We start from the raw sequence: 26,531 nt of genomic DNA, 5'->3' as shown, positions 1-26,531 counted from the left end.
GCATGAATACATTTATCTTTTTGGTTGGAGGTCTGAGTATAATGCTCAAAATTTCACACACTTTTTCATACAGTTGGATAAATCGGAGCTACCAAAAGCTACTGTCAGGTTAACTTGGTGTGAAATGTTGCTCTGGAATTTATTTTGGATTTTGAACAAAGTATGTTCCAAATACAAGTGTGGTGCAAAACATGATGAACATGGAAAAGATGTAAAAATTTAACTATACAGTAGCTAACATGTACCCTTTTTCTCACTGTATAATTATATGTAATTGCAGTATAAAGTTAATATACACAACATTTATTCTATTTTTTGCAGACTTATTTATAAGATAAGAAAAAAATAGGGGATGTTACAAAGGGTTTTATTTTTTGTTTAATACTTATTTAAAAGCATTATTGTGATTTCTAAACTGAAAGTTCTTCTCTGGACCTCCCTTTCAAAGCTCACTAGTCCAGAACTAAACTGAAATTGGAGCTAGAGGGAAAAGGGACACCATTTATAAACTGTACTTAACGACTCCATTGAAAGCAACAGATTGAAATCTTATGTCGTGCATGAGCACATAAATCTGCTTCCTGAGCATTGTATGAAAATCAAGTTGTGACAGAATGTCTAATCTGGTTTGGCCCTGTGGTGCTTACAGGTCATGTAATTGACTGCAATCTAAATGCATGTTTGCTTATCTCGCACTGTGCTCACGTTTGATTTGTAAACCTTATTTGTGTACGATTCCCTGGATGGACAGAGTGCATAGAGCATTTCAACAACCTCTACTAAAATAACCAAGGCAAGTTAGTCACTCTATCTGTATGGTGCCAGTCTAATACTTCTGAACATGCCCAGTGCTAGAGATACTGGGATGAGTTTGGACGACTGAGTTATGTAACTCCAGGTGGCTGATTTGCTGTGTGCACCAAGTCCATTGGTACCACTTCTGAGGGTTTGGGAGCAGATTTGGGCCGACATGAGACGAGATTTCCTTTCAAAAGCAGTTGGGGTTTTTCTTTGAGCGTGCCTTTCCCTGGTTTAGATGAGCCAACTAAAGTATTCAAGACTTGAGTTCACTTAAAGGTCTTGAAAATATGTTTGTCATCATCAGCCTCAAGTGCTTCTTGTACATGCGGTGTTGCCAGGGTGATTTGTAATAAATGAAGTGCATTTTTTCATAGACTAAGATAGTGATGAGGAATACTTATTTTTCCTTTTAACAAGGCTGTTCTGACTCAGCCAGAACATTTCATCATTGTAACCTTCACCAAGGCTTGCTCAAGCAATCGCTCCAATTATTTTGAAAGGATTTTTCTGAATGCAGTCAGACCCATGTCTGGTTGTCAGTGGGTGTGCCTGGTCGACCACCCTTACCTCTATATGGGCCTTTGCTGTGAGAGCTTGTGGCAGAAGCTCCTGAGGCATGAGCGCTTCCCTGCATACACAGTGAGAGGGCAGCCATGTGACTGTATAGCATCATGAGCTTCTCTGTGTATATGTACTTGTGTGTGTGTCTGTGTAAGGCAGTATGCTGTACATAGATGTGTATTCTTTGTGTGTACTGCAGACAATTTCACAGATGCAGCGGTGAGTGGTCGGATCAATGGCGAGCATAAAGAGAAAGATCTAGAGCCCTGGGATGGAGGCGAGACCCACAACTCTGACAGCCTCGAGTCTCTGGATACAGATGTGGTGAGAAAACAAAGACTCCACAAACCATTGATTCTTTAGTTGTGAGCAACAGAATGGAATCTATACAGGTCTTTTATATGGTGACTTGTACATTTTAGAGTGAAGGTTTGAGCATGTGTGCTGTGATATGCAGAAATTGGAACTTGTATAAGGTCCTTCTGTGAAGTTCTCACTCTTTGCTGCTGTCTTTTTCTTCACATTAGTCAAACGGGTGGGACCCAAATGATATGTTCAAGTACAACGAGGAGAAATATGGAGTCTTGTCTACATATGACAGCAGCTTGTCTACATATACGTAAGCTTTCTTTTTGTATACAATTTTTGCTATGTGTCTGTTTTCTGATAGAATGTGTACAGATTGCTATCAAACAATGTGTTTTCTATCTCTGTTCAGTAATTGCCCATCTTCAGCTTGCTTTACTGACTGACAATATATGTTTGTGAGGTGGGTGGCACGATGGGGGTAGAGTTCACTCTTATGTTTGGCTGTGTCATGAGAATATCATGTTAGTTCATTTTTTCACATTGATTTACGTTAGAAAGTTAATCCTCCTTAAATTTTACATTTATCCCATACAGATTAAAATATTTCAAGACTTTCTTTTGTTTTAATTTTAATAATTATGGTTTTAGCTTACAAAAATAAAAAATCTGCTACATCAAAAAGGAATAATGTGGGAAAGGTCTAATTTGCAAAGGTTTCCTAAGTCTTTATTCTCTTACTGTGCTTCAGTACACACAACCTCGATTATGGGTAAATCTTGTCCAGAAGACAATCATTGTCACCCTCCACAGTAAATAGGGTGATAATTTTGAGCTCTTCACTAACTAAAATAATCAATAGTAACAACAGATCAGCTCTGACTGTTGACCGGTGGTCAAATCAGCACAGTCTACACTGCATTCCAATATTTTCCTCTGAATGCTCCTTATAAATTAGTTGAATTTGGGACTGTGTTAACCTGTGACATTCAGCCAACTGTGTTTGTACATGTTGTCATTACAGCAGCTGATAAAAACAGACATTACTCTTTGTTAAGTTAATAATTATTGTATCAAAATATCCTCATTTGATTAAAAATGAAAAACAAACTGATACACACAGCCATGGAAGCACTCAGGTTAAAGTCACCAGTTTCCACCGTCACTTTTTTGTAATCTAACACCAATCTTATTTTCACTGTTTTTGCTGGGTCAAACATTGGTTTCTAAAACAAAATTTATCTGTCTTAGCTAGTTTGACCAGCATGTTTGTCTCTGTGCGGCAGGGCTGTTACTTTTTATTTTCGAAATTCAAACCTGAGGGTGAAAGTTCATATTTGAACTGAAATGAGACATTCAAAGTCAAGAAACACCCTCTATTAGTGCATCATGCAGTCTAAAGTAGTTTGCCATTCGACCCAGCAGAGGGTGCCCTCAGAGAAACTTGGTGTTGCATGCCCTCTTGACCTCCATAAATCAAGACTCTAATGCTATTTTACAATGGAGGGCGTTAGCAAGCGGAGCATCGAGAGGACAATTACAACACTAAAACATCTTAGAAGCACTGCATGGAAATTTTGGATTCTACTCTGTAGATGGTAAAATGACAAAGTTACACTGCTTTTTACATTTATTAAGCAAATGACATTTTTCTCTTATTTTCCTATATACTATTGCAAATGACAGTCAGTATTTTTCAAGTCATCAGCCTTAAGAGCATCATTCAAATGTTTTTGAACAAACTTCATAATAATAATTTTAAATAACAATTTAAAAATAAAAACCTCAAAATATACTGTTCCACATTATTAAGCAAAACAGAGTTTGAAAACATTTTATTGGTTTTAAAGAACTGAAAATGGTCATTTGTTGAATTTGCAGCATTAGGAGGTCATTTTTACTTAAATCAAAGCTATTTCAATCAAAAACATCTTAACAGGCCAAGTTACATATTAACATAGGAGCCCTTCTTTGATATCACCTTCACATTTCTTGCATCCATTGAACGTGTGAGTTTTTGGAGAGTTTCTTTTTGAATTTCTTTGCAGGATGTCAGAATATCCTCCCAGAACTGCTGTTTTGATGTGAACTGCCTCCCACCCTCATAGATCTTTAGCTTGAGGATGCTCCAAAGGTTTTCAACAGGGTTGAGGTCAGGGGAGGATGGGGGCCACACCATAAGTTTCTCTCCTTTTATGCCCATAGCAGCCAATGACACAGAGGTATTTAGTGCAGCTTGAGATGGTGCATTGTCATGCATGAAGAAAATTTTGCTACAGAAGGAACTGCTCTTCTTCTTCTTCTTCTTCTTCTTTTTTTTTTTTTTTTTAACCATGGAAGAAAGTGGTCAGTCACTTTTTACCGTGGAAGAAAGTGGTCAGTCAGAAACTCCATATACTTTGCCGAGGTCATTTTCACACCTTCAGGGACCCTAAAGGGGCCTACCAGCCCTCTCCTCATGAATCTGGCCCAAAACATGACTCCGCCCCCTCCTTGCTGACGTCACAGCCTCATTGGGACATGGTGGCCATCCACCAACCATCCACTACTCCTCCATCTGGACCATCCAGGGTTGCATGGCACTCATCAGTCAACAAGACTGTTTGAAAATAAGTCTTCATGTGTTTTTGGGCCCACTGCAACCATTTCTGCTTGTGAGCATTGGATTGGGTGGCTGAATAGTAGATTTATGCACAACTGCAAGCCTCTGGAGGATCCAACACCTTGAGGTTGGTGGGACTCCAGAGGCAGCAGCAGCTTCAAATACCTGTTTGCTTCTTTGTAATGGCATTTTAGCAGCTGCTCTCTTAATCTGATGAATTTGTCTGTCAGAAACCTTCCTCATTATGCCTTTATCTGCATGAACCCGTCTGTGCTCTGAATCAGACACAAATTTCTTCACAGTATGATGATCACGATTAATTTTTCATGAAATATCTAATGTTTTCATTCCTTGTCCAAGGCATTGCACTATTTGACACTTTTTGGCAGCAGAGAGATTCTTTTTCTTTCCTATATTGCTTGAAACCTCTAATAATGTGGCCTGCTTAATAATGTGGAATATGTGGAAAAGTGCATTTTTAAGGTTTTTACTTTTAAAAAATATCAGTTATCATTATGAAGTTTGTTCAAAAACATTTGAATTATGCTCTAACGGCTGATGACTTGAAAAATACTCTGTCATTTGCATTAATATTTAGGAAAATAAGAGAAAAATGTCATTTGCGTAATAGTGTGGAAAGTGGTGTAGAGCTGTGCGTCGTCTCTGTACCAAACAGCTTTCATACTCATCAACGACTACAGATCTACAGGCACAAGTGGTTGCTTTTAACCCAAGTGTGGCAGTGGAGGAGGCTCCACTGAGGAGTGGAGCTATGTCAGGTGTATAACCTATATTGTCTATTTATCAGTGGGCCCTTTTGCCAGAAGCTCTTAAAAAGGCAATTGCAAGATTCATATGCAAGGATATGCAGCCAGTTGGTGTTGTTTCTGGTGAGGGTTTCCAGGACCTAGTGATGGAACTGGAGCCACGCTAGTTCCCCAAGTCGCACAACAATATCAAGTCACATAGTTAAACTGTATGATGCCACATGAGAAAACATAAAGACTTTACTGAAGGATAAGATGCTCTCTCTTACCACAGATGGGTGGACATTGCTGGCCACTAATTCTTATGTGACTGTCACAGCTCACTGTATCTCTGACTCATGGGAGCTTGACAGTTATGTGCTCTGCACTAAGTAACTGAGAGGAACCCCTACATCTGTCCATGTAGTGAAGAGCATCAGCAGCACATGGCTTCGGTGGAAGCTGTTGTGGCCGTTACCACAGACAGTGCTCTGAACTATGTGAATGGTGTACAGAACTTAGGACTTATTGATGTGCCCTGTTTGGTTTCAAACTCTAAACCTAGCTGTGCGCAAGGGGCTTGAGGTGAAAGGCATTGACACGGCCCTCTCCAGATTAAAGCAAACTGCAGCTCATTTTGGGAGATCTCCATCAGACAGTTGTCTCCTGGAAGGAAGAGAAACAGGAGCTGCTCAGATTAAAAAAAGAGAGACTAATAAATGACTGCGTAATAGATGGAATACATCTATAAATAAATCTAACAGTGACATCAAGTCATGACAAGTCATTGCTCAAACCTGTGGAATATATCACTGACTGCCTCTTCTACTGTACTATTTTTTGTCTTTTTTAGCAGCAGCTTACTTATTTCTTAAAGCTCAATATTGTTTTCTTAAGAAATGTTCTGACAATATTGTGACATTGTGTGATTAACATTTACAGGGAATGATGTAGAGGATATGAAATAGCATAACAGACACAATACACTGGACTGGTGTTTGATCCTCTGCATTATTCTTTTTATTACTGTTTTGATCAATGTTTTGACTTCCCTGGTCATTCCATCACTCTGCTGCCCTCGTCTGACCTGATCTTGTTTCCCAGGGTTCCCCTGGAGCGGGACGACTCAGAAGAGTTCCTCAAGAGGGAGGCGCGAGCTGCCCAGCTGGCAGAGGAGATTGAGGCCAGTGCAACATACAAGGCCCGTGTAGCCCTGGAGAACGATGAACGCTCCGAGGAGGAGAAATATACTGCTGTGGTGCGAGGGGAAAGGGAAACTCACACAAACAGCAGGTGAGACAGGGCGATTGTACAGTCTTCTCTAAATGTTGTTCTCATTGTTGGAAGTAATTTCCTTTTAAAATGCAGCTGAACTAGTGGTGTAGTGTTGCCTGCAGAAGTGATTATACTCTTAATTTAAGTCTTATATTTTTTGAGCGACCCATCAAGCAAAGGATAAAAAGCCTGTGTTAAACTGCTCTTGCATATTTTTTTTTAACCTAAAAATAGGCCTTTTGCATTTACACACCAATATTAAAGTGCTGCTTGATTTCAGGTAGCAAGGGTCAGTATGAAATTATGATAGGGGATTCAAGATGATAGAAAGTAGCGCCACCAGTTCAGTCCATGCCACTCAATATCCTAGAGAAATGCAAAGTCTGACCCACCCTACTCTATCTCCGACTGGCTTAACCTATATTCTTACCTAACTAACTAATGAATGTAATTAACAAGCACTGGCCTTTTTTCCTTCCCCAAATGGAAAAAAGCAGCATATTACTGAATGATGATCATCAGAGGGGATTTAGAAGTGGGCATACTCTACAGACACTAAAACATTAGTGGGTATACTCTCCATTCACCACTGAGCTGCACAAAACTGCAGGATTTCTATTACATTTGACTTTTTTTTGTAGAATTGTAAATATTACCTGTGCATACAGTCAAGTTATGGCTTACCATTAAATTGAGCAGATTTGTTGTTAATGTCTGCAAACAGCTTGACCTTTCCATGATTTATGTTTCATCACTAAAAATTAAATTATGTTTCAAGAGGCAACATGTTAATGCAGTGAAACTGCCCATAGATATCCTCCTATAAGCACTGACAGGTTCCCCTGTGTGGATGAAGACAGACAAGGAAAAAGATGCATTGTGCACAGTTTCATGTTCACCGTAAATACTTTTACTCCAGGGTTTAATATTTTACAAAGTTAAGAGAAGACTGTTTCTTCCAGAACAGCATTTGTCTTTATTGTTATGCCACGATCCCATGCTTTATAAATGTTAGAAGTAATTTGAAGTATTTTATCTAAAGTGCTTCTCATCAGAATTATCTGTCCAGGGTGCAGGTGAAAAAGCTGTTTTATCATAGCACTTGTAAATCAATGGTGTCTGAAGTAGAATAGCTCAGACCAAAGGCACAAGTAGATTAATTGAGCCTTTCAGAGTAACAAAGTATTTCCAGGAAACTCACTAAATAGACAGCAGATGTTCCCAGATAACAAATAATTCCTTAGTAATTAAAGAAATTATTTTGGCTGATTAGGAGTACTTAGCTCAAACCGTCAGAAATTGATTTCCTGCTGTGTTATCCTAACTGCTGTCTTTGCTTGTATTGTGTGCCTGTCTGTCGTTTGTGTTGCATTTGCGTGTGAGCACAGAGAGAACAAGTACATTCCTCCAGGTCAAAGGAACAGGGAGGGGATGTCGTGGGGACCAGGACGTCAGAATTCCCCCCGACTGGCTCAGAATTCAGGTGGGCCATCAGCACCTCGACCAGGACCTCATGACTACAGTCCCAGCTCCGGGGCCGACCAGAGGGTGGTCAATGGAGGTGAGATTAGCACATCAAGCGCAGACTGATTGTGTTTTGCTGCAAAGTTAATCTAAGACACTCTTGATTGTACAGAAGTATGTTGATTTGCCAATATATTGACCCCTCTGTGACTGTGGTGTAGAGTCTTAAGGAAGTTCATGTTTGTAGTTTTATGTGATGCATTTGTTGTACTTTGATTGAGTCATCCTTCCCTTGCTCTTCTTTTTCATGTTTTAATCTCCTTCTTCTTTCTGTTCCTTTGTTTTGGCCACTTTAACTGGTTGCCATCAGTTGTTTGTCATCCTTTTATCATTTGTCCTTCCCTCCTTTAGGTTCATCCCATTGGCCCTCACCCTGTCCGTCTCCTTCCTCCCGTACCCCCTCTCGTTACCAGTCTGGCCCCTCCTCCCTGCCTCCTCGGGCGACCACGCCCACCAGACCACCCTCCAGACCCCCCTCTCGACCTTCCAGGCCTTCCTCTCATTCATCCCACTCTTCCTACCCCTCCTCATCCTCTTTTTCTCACCATGGGCCCACATCTCCAGCCAACACTCTGCCCAAACGCATGTCTTCAGAAGGTACCCACATCAGTGTGGAGTAGATCTGGGCAAAGCCAGAACTTGAAGGCTAATGGATTGAGCTCAAAATGAAAAGAAATCCCTAGTTTCATTATGTTGATTTAGGCTAAAAGTGTTAAAACTTCAAAATCAAAAACTACTTCCAAAAATTGATTTGCCCAGGTCTAGTGTGAAACAACACAAAAAGGTGAAGCTCTTTTTTGAGCCTGATTTGGAGTCAGATTTGTAACATCCATATTAAAAATCATGATGATTTTCTGAGTTACAAAGCTGATCCTGTGTCAGTGTAACTAGCAGCTTCACCTTGGCATGTGGGTGCAACATGATGTGTGCTGTGCTTTTTGTTAAGCAAGAGTTATGCCACTGACAACCACCAAGACCCAATATGTTTTCTCATACAACTGAAAACATAGCATAACTTAGCTGTGAGCTTTTCTTCTGTTAATCTCTTCTGTTAAGATGTTCTCCAGTTTGTGACATTAAGGATAACACCTACAACACTGATGGTTAGTAGTATGATTGGTTGTGCCTGTGAAGATGGCATTATTAATCAGCTACATAGAAAAAAGGCTTTCCTTAATTATACTGAACATTGGATATCTGAGTTTTACATATAAATGAATTTTTGTTGCCTTCAAATTCAGGGCTGATGTTTTCATGAGATGCTGAATAACCCAGTCCCTACCAGATAAAAATCCCTGAGCTAGATGAGGTTCAAAATTTTTATCCAATGCCTTTAGCTACATTTCTGCTCTATAGTGGACTCACCAAAATCCTACTTCCTTCTTAAACACACGCAAAGTTAGGTTTGAGACATGTCTGAAGGTTTTGTTTTTTTTTTAAATATGACAGGGTTAGTGATGCACAGATGCATCTGTTCAACATTGGTATCAGCCGATATCTGCTATTTTGACAAACATTGACCATAGGCAGATTATTTGGGCATGAATACATGTTAGAAGCAGACTTTTTTCTGTTGTGTCATCAATTTTATGGTGGCATTTTACACACATAATGGCTGATTCAGAGACAAGATTTATCATTGGGCAGAAAATGTGACCTGTTTGTTCTCAAAAATTGGAGAAAATGTTGGCTTTGTGGGGGTTATTAAAAAACACTGGTATCAGCTAAATGGATCATTTAAACACTGGCTTTCACATCAGTCCTAGATTTTACAATCTTTGCATATTTATTAAGGGCTTATTATAGAAGAATTGCTCCTCACATCTGTATCTTAGGACAGGTGCATCACAAGGCAAGGTGTCCAGTAAACAATTCAAAGAAAACTCCTGCACACTGTCCAACTTGCAAAAATGCTGTATTTATTTGCAATGTTTCAGCACTAGACCTTCATCAGGGAAATAAATACCCATTTTTTGTAAGTTGGACAGTGTGCGGGAACTTTCTCTGAACTGTTTACCAGTAGGAGTTTATAAAAATTATCTTGATCATCTTGAAATCAGTCAGTCTTTAGCTTCAACAAAAGCACTAAAACTTGCAAGCTGGTTGTACAGAAAAAGCCAAGAGAAATAGTAGAACCAAAAATTGTGTTACTCTCTCTTCCAGAAAGCTCTCCTATAGACTTGTCCTTTTATAGAAATAAGGCTGTATGTGTATTGCGTTTGGTTAGTAATGGCCTTGATATTTTTCATTGGATACTTTAAAAGAGTAATGCAACACTTATTGTGTTCTGTGTAGTTGTCTTCCCTATCCTTTGAACCATTTTTTGTTGTTTTTTAGTACCAAAACATCGCTAATATTGTGTACAGTTTGCAGGAGTTTACTTGCAGCGTTTGGCGTTCAAGATCAAGAAATTTCCCAGTATTTATTTCAATATTTTGTAGCTGTGGTATTGAAAAAGGCATCTATGTGGTTTGTTTTTTACTCGCATCATATCATATGTTGTTGTGACCAGTGTTGGGGTAGTTACTCAAAAAAAGTAATCCATTACATGCTATGAGTTACATTGCTTAGTTATCCACAGCTAAAAGTAACACTATTAGTTGCATTATTCTGCATTGCTCTGTCTCACCTGAGATCTTTAACATAAATGCCAGTGAAATGTACAACGCTAAACCTTACAAATTTGCACATTAGTGTAATATAATACAATGGCACACTGTCATGCAGTGAAAGGCATGAGGATACATGAGTGATGGCAACAGAAGAAGTGTTTTTACAAGAGGGGACTTAGTGTATATGTGCTCCACAAGAAGTTAGTAGCAGTCGAGTTTGTCAGTTATGTGTTAAGTCAAGTTGTGTTAATAAAGTCAACAAAAGATAGTCACTGCCTCCTGATAATTCTACATGACAATACAATTAGCACAACTCCTTCTTTTAATAAGACGTACGAAAGACCTCTCCTTTCTGCTCTTAAATACAAAAAAGATGACAGCAAAGTTTTGAAATCATACCAGAACAGCACCTCACAGAAAAATGTGTCAAGTCCAAGGCCACATAAGTAAGATTTCCTCTACGATATGCTGCCACAAGCCTATTAATCTCAGGTTTTGTGGTTACCTGTTGTTGCAAACCAAACTTTCACTGCTTGGTGTGTCAGCATCATGCAGTTATCCTGGGCCTCACTTAAGCTCTTGGGGTCTTAAAAAAATAACTTAGTGTCAGTATGTTACCTTTGCAAGTGTTTGTCCCTTTTTAAAACAAATTTAAACTGAGGTTCATATCTCCATGAATCTAAAAGTGTCCTTAATTGGAACCGCTTTGCTGTTTCCCTCTCCCTCCTCCATGAACTCAAGTTGATGTGTCATTCACATGAGTCAGTGAGGGTTGCGTGAGCGTGTATTATAAGGGACGCCTGATTTGTTTACTCTGTGCTCCTGTTTTACAGGAAGTTGGAGGATTTGCAGTACCGCCAGTATCAAGGCTATTACTGTACAGTAACAGTAAAGGGATTAATGTATTAGCAGCAGTAACACATTACTGCATTACAGACAAATGTAATGTGATTACACCCAACACTGGTTGTGACAACAGTAGTGTTAAGACACTTAGTTTAACTGCACAACTCTGCTTGACGGTGAATTCTCTAAATCCTGGTGTCCACACTCACCTTTTTGCAGTTTCTGTGTTTTTCATCTCTCACCTCACTTGGTTATGGTGTGGAACGTGTGCTGTGTTGTTTGATCACTTGTACAGGACCATGTGCAGTGTCTCCACTAACATGCATGTCACTAAATAACATTGCTGTATGATGTGATGTTTGAATTCTACATCAGATATAATCAGTGCAAATTTGTGGTGTTTTTATAGTTTTGTGAGACACAGGTGAGTTCAGAGGGGGATCTTCACCACAGAGTCTTAGGAAGGTGTTCACCTCACACTCGCCATAACATCCTGGTTTTCTTCATCTTTCTTTTCTCATTTTCAGGTCCACCCAGAATGTCTCCAAAATCCCAGCGGACCCCTCGTTCTCACAGAGTGCCGCCCTGCCGGACCAGCGGAGTACCTCCTGGAGTGGACTTAATCTCCCACAATTCCCCTGGAGAGGTCCCAGTAACTCCACCGACCAGGAGCAGCTCCTCTGGAGGAACATGGTCATCAGTAGTTAGTGGAGGTAGGGCAGTTCTAAAAGTCCTTTACATCTCTTTATTTATTTGTTAATTTTTCTGATTGTGTTACAGTTATTATAAATGACTGTTTGCTTGGAATAACCTTGAATAACGTAAAATTACATGATTGCTAAAATGTAGTTTCCCTCCGCTTTTTCAGCTCACAGACCTCGCTCCCCTCGACAGAACAGCATGGGTGGAGCATCACCTGGCTCTTCCTCCCTACCGTCACCTCAGACAGGTACAACACCTGCGGAAACTGCTGCCACACCGACATCAGCTTCCTCGCCTACTGCTGCTAGCCCCGCCCCTGGCATGGTCAACTCTCCTTTAGCAGATGGTAAGCTCAGAGATGGGACGATAAGTTTGGTTGGGAGTTACTCATTTTCTATGCACTTAGGATTTTGACATTCTGTAAGTGTCCAAAAAATGTGTTTAAAAATCCCTCTCTAAGTTGTCATGCTGTAGTTAAGTTTTCTGTACCCTACAGCAAAAGAGTGTCGTGTTCAGGAGACAAGACAGACGTCCCCCACGGCAAACAAGGAAAATGTTAAGCCCTTAGAAAGCTCACCTAGTATCACCAGACCAGTCTGTAAAGGTACAAAACTTACTTGGCATGGTTCAGAAACTGTTGCTTTAGACTTCATCTGTTTTTAAAATAAGCTTCTTTTTAACATATAAGATATGATTTCTAAGTCTGATTTCATTTGGTTCTGAATACCAGCCTTAAGTGTGTCTCTCTTTTCTGCTCATGTTATAGGACCCCCTTCTATGGCACCAGACCACAGAAAACAAATAGATAATTTAAAGAAATTTAGTGTAGATTTTAGGGTAAGTATTTATGTCATTCCCGCAGTATAAAAATGTTCAAGTCATACATAAAAAAACCTAATGTTCATGAGCTTGTGTGTATCTCCTGAGTCTTTTTCTCATCTCTAGTTGCAGTCTAGTTCAAACTCTGACCCTGCCTTCGACCAGATGATGGCCAAACCTCCAAGAGATCCAGCAGACAAGCCTAAAGACCTCCCCCTGGACAAAGCCTCCTCAGTGGGGCGGGAAAGCATGGACGAGGGTGTAGTTATCACTGCAGGCACCCCAGGTTGTTCTTCTGCTTCATCTACCAACACCACCATCAACACCAGTAAGCCTGGCAGCCCCGCTGCTCTCTCTCCCTCTCCTTCTGCCCCGGACATGAAGAGGGCAGGCCTAGATGTGACATCACAGGGTGTTCAGACATCAGCGACATCTTCTTTCAGTGGGCCCAAGCATGAAGAAAAGGAGGAGAAGAAGGAGGCTGTACAAGAGTGAGTGGAAGCTACTGGAAACTACTGAGACTTCTGATTAAAATAAGATTACATTAGCAAATTGCTCCTTTGTCTTCTTCACTTTGTTTTCTTGCAGTCAAGTGAGGAAATCAACTCTAAACCCCAATGCCAACGAGTTCAAACCCAGGTTTAACACACAGGTTGGTTAGTCCTCCTGTTACAAGACATTTTTTACTCCTTTAAGTGAGATCATGAGCTAACCGAGATTGTGTTTGTTTCTACATGTTCCTCTTCATCAGCCCAAACCAGCCAACACCCCAACGCCTCCTCGGCCTCAGGGCCAACCCAGCCCCTCCATTGTGGTTCAGCAGCCCCAGGCTGTGTACAGCCAGACAGTCTGCTTCCCACAGATGTATCCCCTCACACCTGTCAGCCCTGGAGTGCAGGTGAGATGCACAACAGCATGCATAGACATAAAGTATTAAGACGAAAGGACCATTTCTGTTCAGTGCAGATGATCGTAGGAAGTTCATTCATTAAATCCCTAACAACCATCATCATTATGTCTCTCAGCATGTAAGCTTGTTTTTTCCTTTTTAACTTTACCTCTTTCTGCATTTTAACCATTTCTAAAGCATGACCTTGTGATTTTAGGTAGATTTCTGCATTTATTGTTTAAGGTGGGCTATGGGGCTGTACTAAACTTGTTCTTTTACCCAAGTATATGTATATGTTGTTTTTTTCTGGCCATTGTAAAGTAAATGCTAACTGTAGGCTGAAAATTTAACTTCTAGCTGTCTGTTTTCTAAAGATAACATAAGAAAAGATGAGATAGGACTTTTTAGATAAGAAATTCTTTAGTGTTTGAAGTTTCTTATATTATTGGAGAAAAAGGCTGAGAAGTCCCTCTTAATGTTCTTTCTTTGCCATGGAGTGTTTGACAATTTGTCTTCTCCCATGAAACTGCTTTAGCTTTGCTTTTTCACTGCTTTTAATCACTGGTTATGTTTTTTTTTTTTTGTGAGGAACAGACCTCTGCAGATAATTTCTTTTCTCTTCCACATCAAAGACCACTGAAGGTCATTTCTGGTTTGTTTAGTAAGGTTTACAGCATACCATGCAATTGCTCAGTATGCAGTTACTCTGCATGAGGTTTTCTTGGATATTGACTTATTTTATTAACTTAACTGACTTAACTTATATTGATATTTTTAGAGGACAGCCCATGTATTTTCGTGCCTTTTGTTTTATAGTTTTTATTTTTCTCCTGTTCTTCTGCTCACATAACATATTAATATCTCCATTATCTTCATTTCCCCCGATCATCTTCCATTTTCTGATATTTTTTTATATTTTTTTCTAGAAGTGTGATTAGTATTTTGAATAACATGCTTTGAATGTTACTATGATATAAGACCAATTTAAAACACTAACAGTACAGTTTTTAAAGTTGAGCATTTTAATCGGATCTTGCATTTGTAATCATGAATACATAGATATCTTTGTCCTGTGTTGCTTTAAGAAAAACTTGGTGATCCAACATCAGACACGTGTTAACGTTCAAATACCTTGGTGAACGACTAAAGAGTGGTTCTTTTTCCCTTTTCTCCCCCTCCTCCTCTCTCTCTCGCTCCATTAGAAAAGCATAATATGGAAGGTTTGTGAATTTTTAAATATCTATTGTTCTTTTATTTTTATGGCCAATCAGTACTGAGATGTTTTGCTTGCTTGTTGAATTAATGCCATCAGATGTTGGTTTGCCAACTTCTTATTGCAATTAAAACTGTCATCACAGATGGATTTATAGAACTTCATCTTATTTCTATTGGCTTCATTTGTTCACTGAACAAATGGTTGAAAGCTAATAGGAGTTTTAGCCTTTCTGTTTTCGCTGCAGTACTGTATGTAATATAAATGCATGGACTATAATGTTAAAGGGCAAAGGAATGGAAGTTGATGAGCGATATTTAAGATCAAGTTTTCGACATGTTTTCTGCCCAATGATAGACAGGTTTAGAAAATGCATGTGGCCCCAGGTAAGAGAAATTTCCCTCAATGCAACATGCACACGTTAATAATTTTTTTTTTTGTTTGTGTCGTTCAGTGTCCAGCCCCACTGAAAGGTTGAGACAGCTAAGATTTTTCTGTTTAAATAGACGTTTGTTTTTTCATTATGCATTAAGAAGTTTGAATCTCAACGTGTCTTCTTCTTCCTTGTTCCAGTCTCCAGCTATGTACCAGGTACAGATGCCTCATATGACGGTCAGCCAGTCTAAACCCTACAGACCAGGTAAAGGTGAGAATAACGTCTGCTTTTTCTTATTCAGCCCTTACCTGCGTCACTTTCTCTTTTGCTGAAGCTTACAAAGTATATTGTTTGGTAAAATTACTAAATTGGTCCGATGTATGAGACAGTTTGATTCTGTGTGTTGTGTTTTGAGCTTGATTTTATTCATGAATTCATAACAGTTGTCCTAATATTCACTTAATCATCTTTACATCTTTTAATCAAGTGTCTTGTATTGTGACCAGTTCAGCAAATAGTTTGTCTTTGTCATCAGTGGTCATTTTCCTCTCTCCTCCATGATTCTAATCCGTAAATGTTATTGAATATTGATCAAAAACGTATTCCACCTAATATAATCTCTTTGCACAACCTTCCAGTACCCAACATGCCCCAGCAGAGGTCAGACCAGCACCATCCGCCAGGCACGCCCACCATGATGCACCCAGCGACGGCAGCAGGACCCCCTATTGTAGCACCGAGCCCCGCCTATTCTGCCCAGTACTTCACCTGCAGCCCACAGCAGTTCAGTCAGCCGCTGGTCCAGCAAATGACACATTACCAATCTCAGGTAAAACATACTCCTCTCCTAACAGGATCAAACAATGCAACCTTTATCAGCTTATTCAGCAGTGCACAGTCCAGAAGGCTGCTCTATTAGGACCCATATGTAACTATTACTGTTAGTCTACTTCAATCAGTGAGTGCTGGCAGTCTTTATGTCCCCCAGCTGTGCTCTAGTTTGTCTAACAGATGCATGCAGCCCAGCAGCCTGACAGGGAGTCAGCATGATGCCAGCATTTCTTCACATCTGATTTGTGCAGCAAGCTGCAGGCATACTTCTGTAGTACTGCTGCAAGTAAAGAAGCAGAAGAACGCAGAGGACAAACAGAAAGGCGACATTTTGATTAAAAACTGGACTAAGACTTAGTTCCGTTAGTATTGATCTCTATTTACAGATTCTACCTAGATGTATAGAATATATACACTGGGTTCTGGATCATCAGTACTGGGAGAGCTCCATGTTTCTATCTATTAGATATATATTTGTAGCCTGAGCTGTATTGACCAACTGTGTCAGTGGGCAATGGTGTTTGTGCTAAATGTGTACCAGCTCCTGTCAGCGGTATTCTAACAGTGACTTAATTGTCTCTATAAACAGATAGCAGCATTAAAATGCACCGAACAGTCCATCATAGTTCATACATTTGATTAGGCAAACAGGCTCATTCTCTGCTCATTCTGTCTTGTGCAGCATTCTCTAAAGAGAAATTCCCTCTGCCTTCATTTTGAAACTTTGGGGATATCTAAACATGGACCAGTTCTCTCTGTATGCTGTGAGTTTTGTTGTGGTGAAGCCATTGACAGCAGTTGCAGACTTTGAAGAGTCGTGCATAGAGTGAATTGATCTTGCCAATGATAACTTAATTGTTGCTCATGAAGAGGCGTCAATAAGTTATTGTTTATTAGCAGTTAAAAACTGGCTTTAACACCGTGTGGTCCATCTCTTGTGTGTCCTCCAGGCGCAGCATGTGTTCAGTCCAGTAATGCAGGGTAGTGCCAGGATGATGGCTCCCACACACGGACAGCCCAGCCTAGTCTCTTCCTCAACTACACAGTACCCCGAGCAGACACACACCATGTATGGTAAGAGAGCCCACCGCTTCTTTGTGTTGATGTGAAAGCGTGCTGCTGATGTTTCAGTACTGGTAACACTTTTCCTGCACTCGTGCTGATTTCCCTCCCACAGTGTCTCCAGGGCCAATGCCTCAGCAGTACCCTCACCCCAGTGCCACTTTGCACCCTCATCCACAGCACCCTCAGCCCTCTGCTACGCCAACAGGCCAGGGTCAGCAGGGCGGCCCCCCACAACATGGAGGTCCTCCCAGCCACCCAGCTGCTAGTCCAGTCCAGCACCCACAGCACCCGCAGGCAGCAGCAGGTGAGGATGTCAGACCTAGAGCTTTGATTTTCCTGAATTGTTTCTGTTTGTGTGTATTTATTTGTGTGTTTCTTGTGTTTTAGCAGCAGCAGCAGCTCAGGCCCTCCACCTGGCCAATCAGCCCCCACAGCAGCAGATGTACTCGACTTTGGCCCCTACCCCCCCCTCCATGACCCCAGGGCCCAACCCTCAGTCTCCACAGGCATCGTTCCCCTCTGCCCAGCCCGCGGTCTACATCCACCCGCAGCAGGTGCAGCATGGCTACAACCATAACCAAATGGCACACGTGCAGCAGGTGAGTCACAGCCTGCTGTCAGTGGGTAAATAACCACAGCAGCTCTGAATCAGTAATCATTGTGAACAGGATTTAAATGTTCAACCTGAGTCAGTTGGTGTTCAAGTTTGTGAATGATTTGTTTGTTGGTGTAGATCGGTGGTTCAGGACTCAAAAGTGGGTCATAAATGGAATAAAAAATCTGGTGAAAAGTGTACAGGATATACAGTAAATTCACACGTGTATTTTTAGGTCATCCTGTTATAAGGAGTAAATTCTAGTAGTTGTCTGAGTCTTTATAACAAGACTGGTTTCCCTAAGATGATACAATTTCTCAAGAAATTACCAAATGTCCATGCTTGATTGGGGTAATGGAGTAAAATAAGATAGATGCATCCAAGTTCTTCTGTAATGATGGGTCTTTTTAAACATGTTTGTTTTGTCCTTTGTCTTTGTTAGATTAGCTAATTTTTTGGTCAAAACTGCAACATTTTTCTTTAAATACATTTTGAGTGGTTGGAAATTTGTAAAAATGTAAAAAGTTTTTTGTCACAATTTCCCTTAAGGAGGTGGCAGTAGGTCCTGATTCGTGACCAGTTGAGAACCACTGGTGTAGATGATGCCGTACAGATAGGTGAAAATAATCAGCAGACATATTGACAGTTTTTTTACATACACTACAGAAAAGAGAAACATTGCTCATTATCAAATATAAAAAAATTAAGGTCATACTATGTCTTAAATAGTCTTATTTTTCTTGTGAGAGGTTTTGGAGAAATTTGGCTTCATGTTGAAAAATGCAGGGGCAAAACTATTTGACAACTTGCGGGACATATAAAAACAAATTACAGTGTTCAACGATGGAAATCAAAGCTCCCACATGAAATCCAAGAAACACCACTATTTCAAACTGGGATTGATTGGGTCTTAAAGATGTCTTAACACAGAGCTCTATAGTGTGGGCAAGACGGTCCAACTTTTTTCAGTCATCGCTGTCGGCTCCCCCTCTGGTAAAAAAAAAAAAAAGACAACTGAGACAAAATAGCTAACGGTAACATGTGACTCCATGGAGTTGGCCCACGAATCTGTAGTAACAGTCACTTATAAACGCATTGTAAATAAGGACTCAGTTCTGTGGCTCTTTGCTAAGGCCTTCTCCCTCAAAAAAACAAAAACAAAAAAAAAAAACGAGAACATTCATCAGTTTTGTTATTGGCAGGCTGAACCTCTCTCCACTCTCTTACCATCACAGATGATCTGGGCTAACTGTTTGCCTTTTGAGTCACATGTCCCTAAATATTTACTGCAGCTGTTGTATAGCAGTTGTTGTTGCTGTAATCCAGCAAATTTGGTACCAATCCTCATTTAATGGTGTTAAAAATTATTGACAAGATACTCAATCATATTTTAACTCAAAGTTGCAGAGAGTAAGTAAATGCAGACACTGGTGTTGAAATGTTGCCCATGCCTTTGTGTCATTAAGTGCCCTCTGTTTTAGTTGCTTTGATATTCTATCAGGTACTGTTGTTGATGGATATTTAATTTAGTGTTTGAATAAGGTTTAGATTCTGGTGTTGTGACAAACCGTAGTATCTTCTACATTTTTGCTTGTGAATGTTTAAAAAAAATCAAAATATGATGTTATCATTTTTCTGAACATTATAACAGCTGGTTGTAATACTAGTATCTTTCTGTTTCATCTTTAAATTTACTTTTCTTCTCTTCTTTTTTATACCTCTCCCCATCGCTCTCTTTTCTGTCTCTATCAAACTCCATCTGTCACACCCAGGCCCATATGCAGTCTGGTATGGTGCCATCTCACCACCCAGCGCCCACCCACCCCACCATGATGCTGATGGCTACCCAGGGCCCTCCAGGGGGTCCACAGGCCCCCATGCCCCAGACGGCACTTAACCCCATCCCTGTTTCTTCCACTACACATTTCTCCTATCTGGCACATCCACAAGGTATGATCAGTTTATGAACTGGCACACTCATGTTGAGTGTTGTTTTAGATAGGTTTTCTTTTTTTGCTTTCATGCTGTTAACTGACAGGACAGTGGATAGAGTAGTAACTCATGGAGAGAGAATGGAGAATAACATGGAAAGGAGCAATGTGTTAGACTTGAATCAAGCCGTCCACTTGGATGATCAACTGCTGAACTGCTTGACCATAAGCGCCCTGGAAAATGTTAATATTGCAGATTTTTCCTCTGTAAAGAATGAAGGTGTGCAGAATGAGCATCTCATCTTACCTGACCAGCTGTTTTTGTTTATGAATATTATAATGAACTTTATGTAGGGATTGTGGATGTGAGACAGAAAATAACTTATTTTTGGTCAAAGTGAGCCCTTACTATTTCAGTGTACTCACCTAGTTTAATATTGAAGATATGCTTCTACATTTGCCTTTTCAAATCATGACAGTCTTTTAAACTGTGGTGAAAATATTTGCAGTGACACCAGATGGCTCGCTGAATCACAGCGTCTCACAGCAGATCTTACAATAAAAAGTGCCGGGCTGAAAAATGACTGTTCACTCTTTTGTGCCGACAGTTTTTTCTTGACCAGTTACTGTGAAGTGATGAAGCCTTGGTCAGGGAGACGGGGGCGTAGGCTGTCCTGCCTGGCACTGTGTCTCTGACTGAAGCAAATGGAGCTAATTCTAACTAGCCAGCTGTATGTAGCAGTCTCTATGATAAATGTTCACCCCCTTGGATGTTTAACCCTTTTACTGATTTTATAAATCAATCATGGTCAATACAATTTGGCTTTTTGATAAAACAAATTATAAAAAACACTCTATGCCAAAGTGAAAACGGATTTCTACAAAGTAATGTCAATTGAATAAAAATATGTAGGATAAAATAAGTGACTGCATAAATATTCATCCCCTTCAAGTCAGTATTTATTCAATGCACTGAGTCTGTGTGGATAGGTCTCAATCGGGCTTTCACTTCTTGACACTGCAACTTTCAAAGATCGTCTTTGCAGAACTGCTCAAGCTCTGTCAGGTTGCACAGATATTGGGCATGAACAGCCCTTTTCAAGTCCAGCCACAAATTCTGTATTAGATTGATGTCTGGCCTTTGACTCAGCCAATCCAGAACACTTACCTTGTTGTCTTTAAATTATTTTAAAAACTATATGATTCTGATTCTTATTTAGCTCCTATTATAAGGACATGATCTAGAACATGATCCCAAACCTTCTGGAAGAGTTGGGGCCTACCTTTCACATAATGATAATTTAATTTTTAATAATAATTTTCTTAGGTGTACAAAAAGATAGCAGCCCTGCCCACCACTGTTTGGCTGAGGGAGGACTCCCAGCTTTCCAGTGGCAAAAGATGCACGTTTTCACTGCAGTCATAGCCTGTAGAATAAGCCTCTTTTCATGATCATCAAATTTTACCAGCCACTTTACCATCTCCCAGAATAGATATAGGGTTAGGGGTCAGAGCTTTAAGAACAATTTTAGATAATTGGTCAAAAATGAATTTCCAGTTGTTACTGAGTTTTATTTACAATTCCAGAACATATGAATTAGATTACCTGATGGATTTTTGCATCTAGGACAACCTTGTTGTCTTCAAACCATTTCTGTGTATCTTTCGCTGTATGCTTCAGGTCAGCTGAACTCCGGGGAATGTTCAATGCCATAGGAAATTTTTTTGTATCCATCCTCGGACTTATATTATTCAATAACCTTTTCTCTGAGTTGCTTGGAGTGTTCTTTTGTCTTCATGGAGTAATGGTAGCCAGGAAAACTTTATAGTCAAGAGACCTTTTATAGGCAGGATTTATTGCCAGGAAAGAGCTAGCATGGGCAGAATTTAGTTTGGAAAGAGAAGTGGTTTTGAAACAAATGTATGAGTGCTACTTATATGAAGTAAATTTAGTGTTTTCACATGATGTGCATAAAAATACAGCCTTACAAACACGGGCAAAGTTTCCTAAACAAAACCATGGATTTAAGGACAAGATGACCTTTATTTTTATTTGATAAAAGTACACTTTTTCTCAGACTTGTTAAATTTTCTTTCAGTTGAAATGGTGATTTGTACTACAAAGAAAAAGTTTCCAGTTTGTATCACACATACTGCTGCAATCCTGTTTTCTATGAAAAAGAAAAGAGGAAGTGTCTCTGCCTTTGTTTCAAGAAAATGTAAAAAATGTTAACAGTTGTTCAGATCACTATTTGCATATTTGTAAAAAATCCCCCATTTTGTCTTGTCTGCAGTGCAACCTCATCATCAGCAGCAGCTGTAGATAGAGGGCACCAGTGAGCCGAGGGACCCGCTCTGCGTTATGCTTCTCAGCCCGAGCCTTCATAACCAGGCGATGAAGAGAATGAGAGCCCCTCCCTCTCCTCTCTTTCCTCATCTTCACCAGAACATGCTTCACATCAGCTTTTCTCCCCCTCCCTCCCCCTCCCTCCCTGACTAGGCAATAAGAGAATGTTAACAGGTTGATGCAGTGACATGTTTTAACAAAATAGAGAGTTCTATCAGACATGACTGACCCTATTCAGCCCCTAATATCTACAAAAAAAACACACAAACACACACATAAATGACACGTCCACTCACACACTTTTAGGGGTCCCAAATTGCAATCCGAGTCAGCTTGCCAAGTAAGATGTGGAAGAGGGAATGAGAGTAAACTAATCAGTGAGAGTGAAGAAGAAAATTGAACTGGAACTTGTATTTTGTCTGCACCTTGTTATAAAAAGAAATCTTCCAACCTTTAGACAGTATTAATCTTACTGTTGCTGCTGCTATGTGCTGCGTTTGTTTTACAGACTACATGAAGAGTTTCTAACCAAACTAAAAACAAAACACGATAAGACGCTTCCTGTGAAATAAACAAGTAAGCAGCCAGGAGGACAGGAGAAATGTTATTTATGAAATTATAATGGCTGAGGTGATCAGATCCCACTTCTCACCTGACCCTTATGTAACTTTTAAGTTAAAAACTTTTACTTTGTAGATAATATAATTTAAAAAATGAGCAAAAAAACTTAAAAACAATAAAAAAGTTTTAAAAACTGAATGGCCTACTGTGGTTGAATTGCATTGTTGGTTTTTATCTGTTAATTTATAATCATGGACACCTGCTTGAGTTAAAGCTTAGTGAGCTGAAGCCAATCAAAAATCAGTGTTTCTCTCTTAAAAGGTTTTTAAAGCTCATACTTACACCCACTGGCCACTTCAGTAGGTACACCTGTATAAGTGCTTGTTTGTGCAAACCATCTATCCTATCATCCAATCACATGACAGCAAACAACACATTTAGGCATGGTCTAAATGAACTGCTGCATTTCAAACTGAGAATCAGAATGGTGAAGAAAGGTGACTCTGGACGTTTCATGGCAACATTTTTTTCCAATCTTTTATTGTCCAATGGTAGTGAGCCTGAATGACTCCACTGGGGTCTTCTGCTGCTTCAAGGTCCAGTGTGCTCAGAGGTCCAATTCTGCTTATGCCTTGGTCTTAATGGACGGTTATTTGAGTTACTGATGCCTTTTATTAGCTTGAATCAGTCTGGGCATTCTCCTCTGACCTGATCAACAAGGCATTCTGGCCCATAGAGCTCACTCGCTGGACATTTCCTCTTTTTCTGACCATACTCTGACAACCTTAGAGATAGATGTGCACAGTTGTGTAGTGATAGAAACTTGGGTATACTCTCCATTTTCCCCACACCCTGTGTCATGCAATTTGCATTTTAAGTTTAGCCTAAAAAAAGGGGGCCTAAAGTATTCTCACATTGTCACTGAACTTATGCTGCTGCAGGGAGCAAGGCTCTTAAATTATCAGCAAAAAGGGCAGGATTTACGATCACCACTGGCCCACCAAAAATAGGCCAAGGCAAGTATATGATTATGGTTTCTGACTGTTCCTCAGCAGTGTTGGGCATAATGTGTCACAAAGCAATGCAATACTGTACTAAGATTACTTTTTGCTGCCTATGCCGTCCTAGGAGAGGGGGTTTGAAACTCTATGGAAAGAGAAAAATAAGTGGGTATACCTGCATTAACTCTGCATTACACAACTGGTTGTGGTTGAAAATCCCAGCAGCTCAGCAGTTTGTGAAATATGCAGCCCAGCCTAACTGGCAACAACAACACAGGCATGGTCAAAGTCACTTAAATCACCTTTCTTTCCCCATTCTGATGCTCAGTTTGAACTTCAGCAGATAGTCTTCACCATGTCTGCATGCCTAAATGCATTAGTTGCTGCCATGTGATTAATTAGATGTTTGTGTGACCAAGCAGCTGAGCAGGTACATCTTATGAAGTGATTAGTGAGTGTTTGCCTAGCTTTCTTAAGTCCTTCAGCTGAAACTTTGGATTCAAAGCAACATACAGAGCAGAGAAGAAAATATTGATTCAGTAAAGTACACATTTCCATCTCAGTGTCCATAGATATCCAGTAGTTAACCCTGTTTAAATGTTGGATTTGTAACTGATAAGCTTGAGTATCTTTTCACTATTTTAACACTATTATGGTACTATTTCAGGGCAGTGTTTTTGTCAATGCCCATTAAAGTGAATTTACCGCTAAAAATTTTCTATCACAAATCCAACTGGAAAAAGAACTCTAGTAATCTGTACTCTGGACTACAATGTACCTAAAGCCCAGGTTGTGGTTTCCCCCTTGCAGATGTAGATGACATTATAAACTACCCTATGTAACCTTTATTTTTTTAAGTATTTCCATAAAATACCTATGCTCTGTTAAACAGAGCAAGGAACTTTTAACACAGATTTTACAAACATCCTAGTTTTATTTTGGATGCTGAAATTATTTTGCTTTGCACACAGAAACTACATTTTTCACAAAAACCAAAAACTACCAGGGTCAAAATTATTAGCCCCCCTCATGCTAATAGTCAAGTGTTTTGTTTTTGCTGGATAACAGCCTGCAGTCGTTTGTTGTAGTTTTCAACAAGTCTCCTGAGGAATCCCAGCCCATCTTTCTCTCGCCAATCTCTCAAACTCCTCCAGATTTGATGGCCTTCTGGCATGGACCTTGGTCTTAAGTTCAGCCAACACATTTTTAACGGGATTCAAGCCAAGGTTTTCAACAGGGCAGTCAGTAACAGAAAAGCTGTGTTGAAAATCCCTTGCTTTGTTTAGCAAAACCTGAAAATACACTATATTGCCAAAAGTATTTGCTCACCTGCCTTGACTCGCATTTGAACTTAAGTGATTTCCCATTCTTAATCCATAGGGTTTTATATGGCGTCAGTCCTCCCTTTGCAGCCATAACAGCTTCAACTCTCCTGGGAAGGCTTTCCACAAGGTTTAGGAGTGTGTTTATGGGAATTTCTGACCATTCTTCTTTGCATTTGTGAGGTCACATAATGATGTTGGACGAGAAGGTCTGGCTCTCAGTCTCCGCTCTAACTCATCCCAAAGACGTTCTATCGGGTTGAAGTCAGGACTCTGTGTAGGCCAGTCAAGTTCAACCACACCAAACTCACTCATCCATGTCTTTATGGACCTTGCTTTGTGCACTGGTGCACAGTCATGTCGGAACAGGAAGGGGCCATCCCCAAACTGTTCCCACAAAGTTGGGAGCATGGGATTGTCCAAAATCTCCTGGTATGCTGAAGCATTCAGTTCTTTTTACTGGAACTAAGGGGCCATACCCAGCTCCTGAGAAACAACCCCACACCATAATGCCCCCTCCACCAAACTTTACATTTGGGACAATGCAGTCAGACAAGTACCGTTCTCCTGGCAACCGCCGAACCCACACTTGTCCATCAGATTGCCAGATGGAGAAGCGTGATTCGCCACTCCAGAGAACACGTCTCCACTGCTCTAGAGTCCAGTGGCAGCGTGCTTTACACCACTGCATCCGACGCTTTGCATTGCACTTGGTGATGTATGGCTTGGATATAGCTGCTCGGCCGTGGAAACCCATTCCATGAAGCTCTCTACACACTGTTCTTGAGCTAATCTGAAGGCCACATGAAGTTTGGAGGTCTGTAGCAGTTGACTCTGCAGAAAGTTGGCAACCTCTGTGCACTATGTGCCTCAGCATCCGCTGACCCCGCTCTGTCATTTTACGTGGCCTACCACTTCATGACTAAGTTGCTGTCGTTCCCAATCGCTTCCACTTTGTCATAATACCACTGACCATTGACTGTGGAATATTTAGGAGCAAGGAAATTTAAAAACTGGACTTGTTGCACAGGTGGCATCCTATCACAGTACCATGCTGGAATTCACTGAGCTCCTGAGAGTGACCCATTCTTTCACAAATGTTTGTAGAAACAGTCTGCATGACTAGGTGCTTGATTTTATACACCTGTGGCCATGGAAGTGATTGGAACACCTGATTTAAATTATTTGGATGGGTGAGTGAATACTATTGGCAATATAGTGTACTTCAAAAAATGAAATTTATAGGGGGGCTAGTAATATTGTCCTCATCTGAAAAATTAATTTCAATGAATAGTTAATTTACCCATTTTACTGAAGCTCATTAGTGAATGCAACAATCGAAAAAATCTTACTTGTGTCTTGGCTAAGAAAACAGCGATTTTTTAAGCAATTATTTCATCTCTGTAACTCGTCAATACTTTTTAAAACTGCATGTACCATTTTGACTTGTTTCTGTTTTCAACAAATCGTCTTCTTAAAAAAAAGGTGTTACATTATTACCCACACTGATGAAATTGGCACGGGGTTATGCAAAGGGTTCCGTATCTTTTTTTTAAGATTTATTTTTGGGCCTTTTCATGCCTTTATTTGATAGAGCAAGGACAGT

At 40.1% G+C, this 26,531-nt stretch overlaps 1 protein-coding gene across 10 annotated transcripts in view; it reads left to right on the top strand.

Moving 5' to 3' along the window:
• The window catches only part of atxn2 (ataxin 2), a 28,800-nt gene extending 6,000 nt beyond the window's left edge, over positions 1-22,800 (top strand). For 2 of the 10 annotated variants that reach the window (XM_041786632.1, XM_041786625.1), the window contains 20 exons: positions 1,562-1,686; positions 1,890-1,981; positions 6,121-6,309; positions 7,680-7,852; positions 8,167-8,412; positions 11,801-11,986; positions 12,142-12,321; positions 12,472-12,579; positions 12,742-12,812; positions 12,921-13,285; positions 13,383-13,446; positions 13,546-13,692; positions 14,886-14,903; positions 15,470-15,536; positions 15,911-16,101; positions 17,054-17,177; positions 17,281-17,472; positions 17,556-17,767; positions 19,536-19,713; positions 21,989-22,800. In XM_041786632.1, the coding sequence (XP_041642566.1) occupies positions 1,562-1,686; positions 1,890-1,981; positions 6,121-6,309; positions 7,680-7,852; positions 8,167-8,412; positions 11,801-11,986; positions 12,142-12,321; positions 12,472-12,579; positions 12,742-12,812; positions 12,921-13,285; positions 13,383-13,446; positions 13,546-13,692; positions 14,886-14,903; positions 15,470-15,536; positions 15,911-16,101; positions 17,054-17,177; positions 17,281-17,472; positions 17,556-17,767; positions 19,536-19,713; positions 21,989-22,017 (2,957 nt within the window). In that variant the 3' untranslated portion in view covers positions 22,018-22,800. Of the gene's footprint in view, positions 1-1,561; positions 1,687-1,889; positions 1,982-6,120; positions 6,310-7,679; positions 7,853-8,166; positions 8,413-11,800; positions 11,987-12,141; positions 12,322-12,471; positions 12,580-12,741; positions 12,813-12,920; positions 13,286-13,382; positions 13,447-13,545; positions 13,693-14,885; positions 14,904-15,469; positions 15,543-15,910; positions 16,102-17,053; positions 17,178-17,280; positions 17,473-17,555; positions 17,768-19,535; positions 19,714-21,988 lie in introns of all 10 variants that reach the window. The other 8 variants (XM_041786626.1, XM_041786622.1, XM_041786629.1 and 5 more) reach the window with 6 other exon arrangements.
• The last annotated feature ends 3,731 nt before the right edge of the window (positions 22,801-26,531 follow it).

This window comes from Cheilinus undulatus, linkage group 5 (assembly GCF_018320785.1).
Source record: "Cheilinus undulatus linkage group 5, ASM1832078v1, whole genome shotgun sequence".
NCBI classification, from domain to species: Eukaryota; Metazoa; Chordata; class Actinopteri; order Labriformes; family Labridae; genus Cheilinus; species Cheilinus undulatus.
Note: the sequence above shows the minus strand (reverse complement) of the source record. Positions and strands in the feature narration are given on the sequence as shown.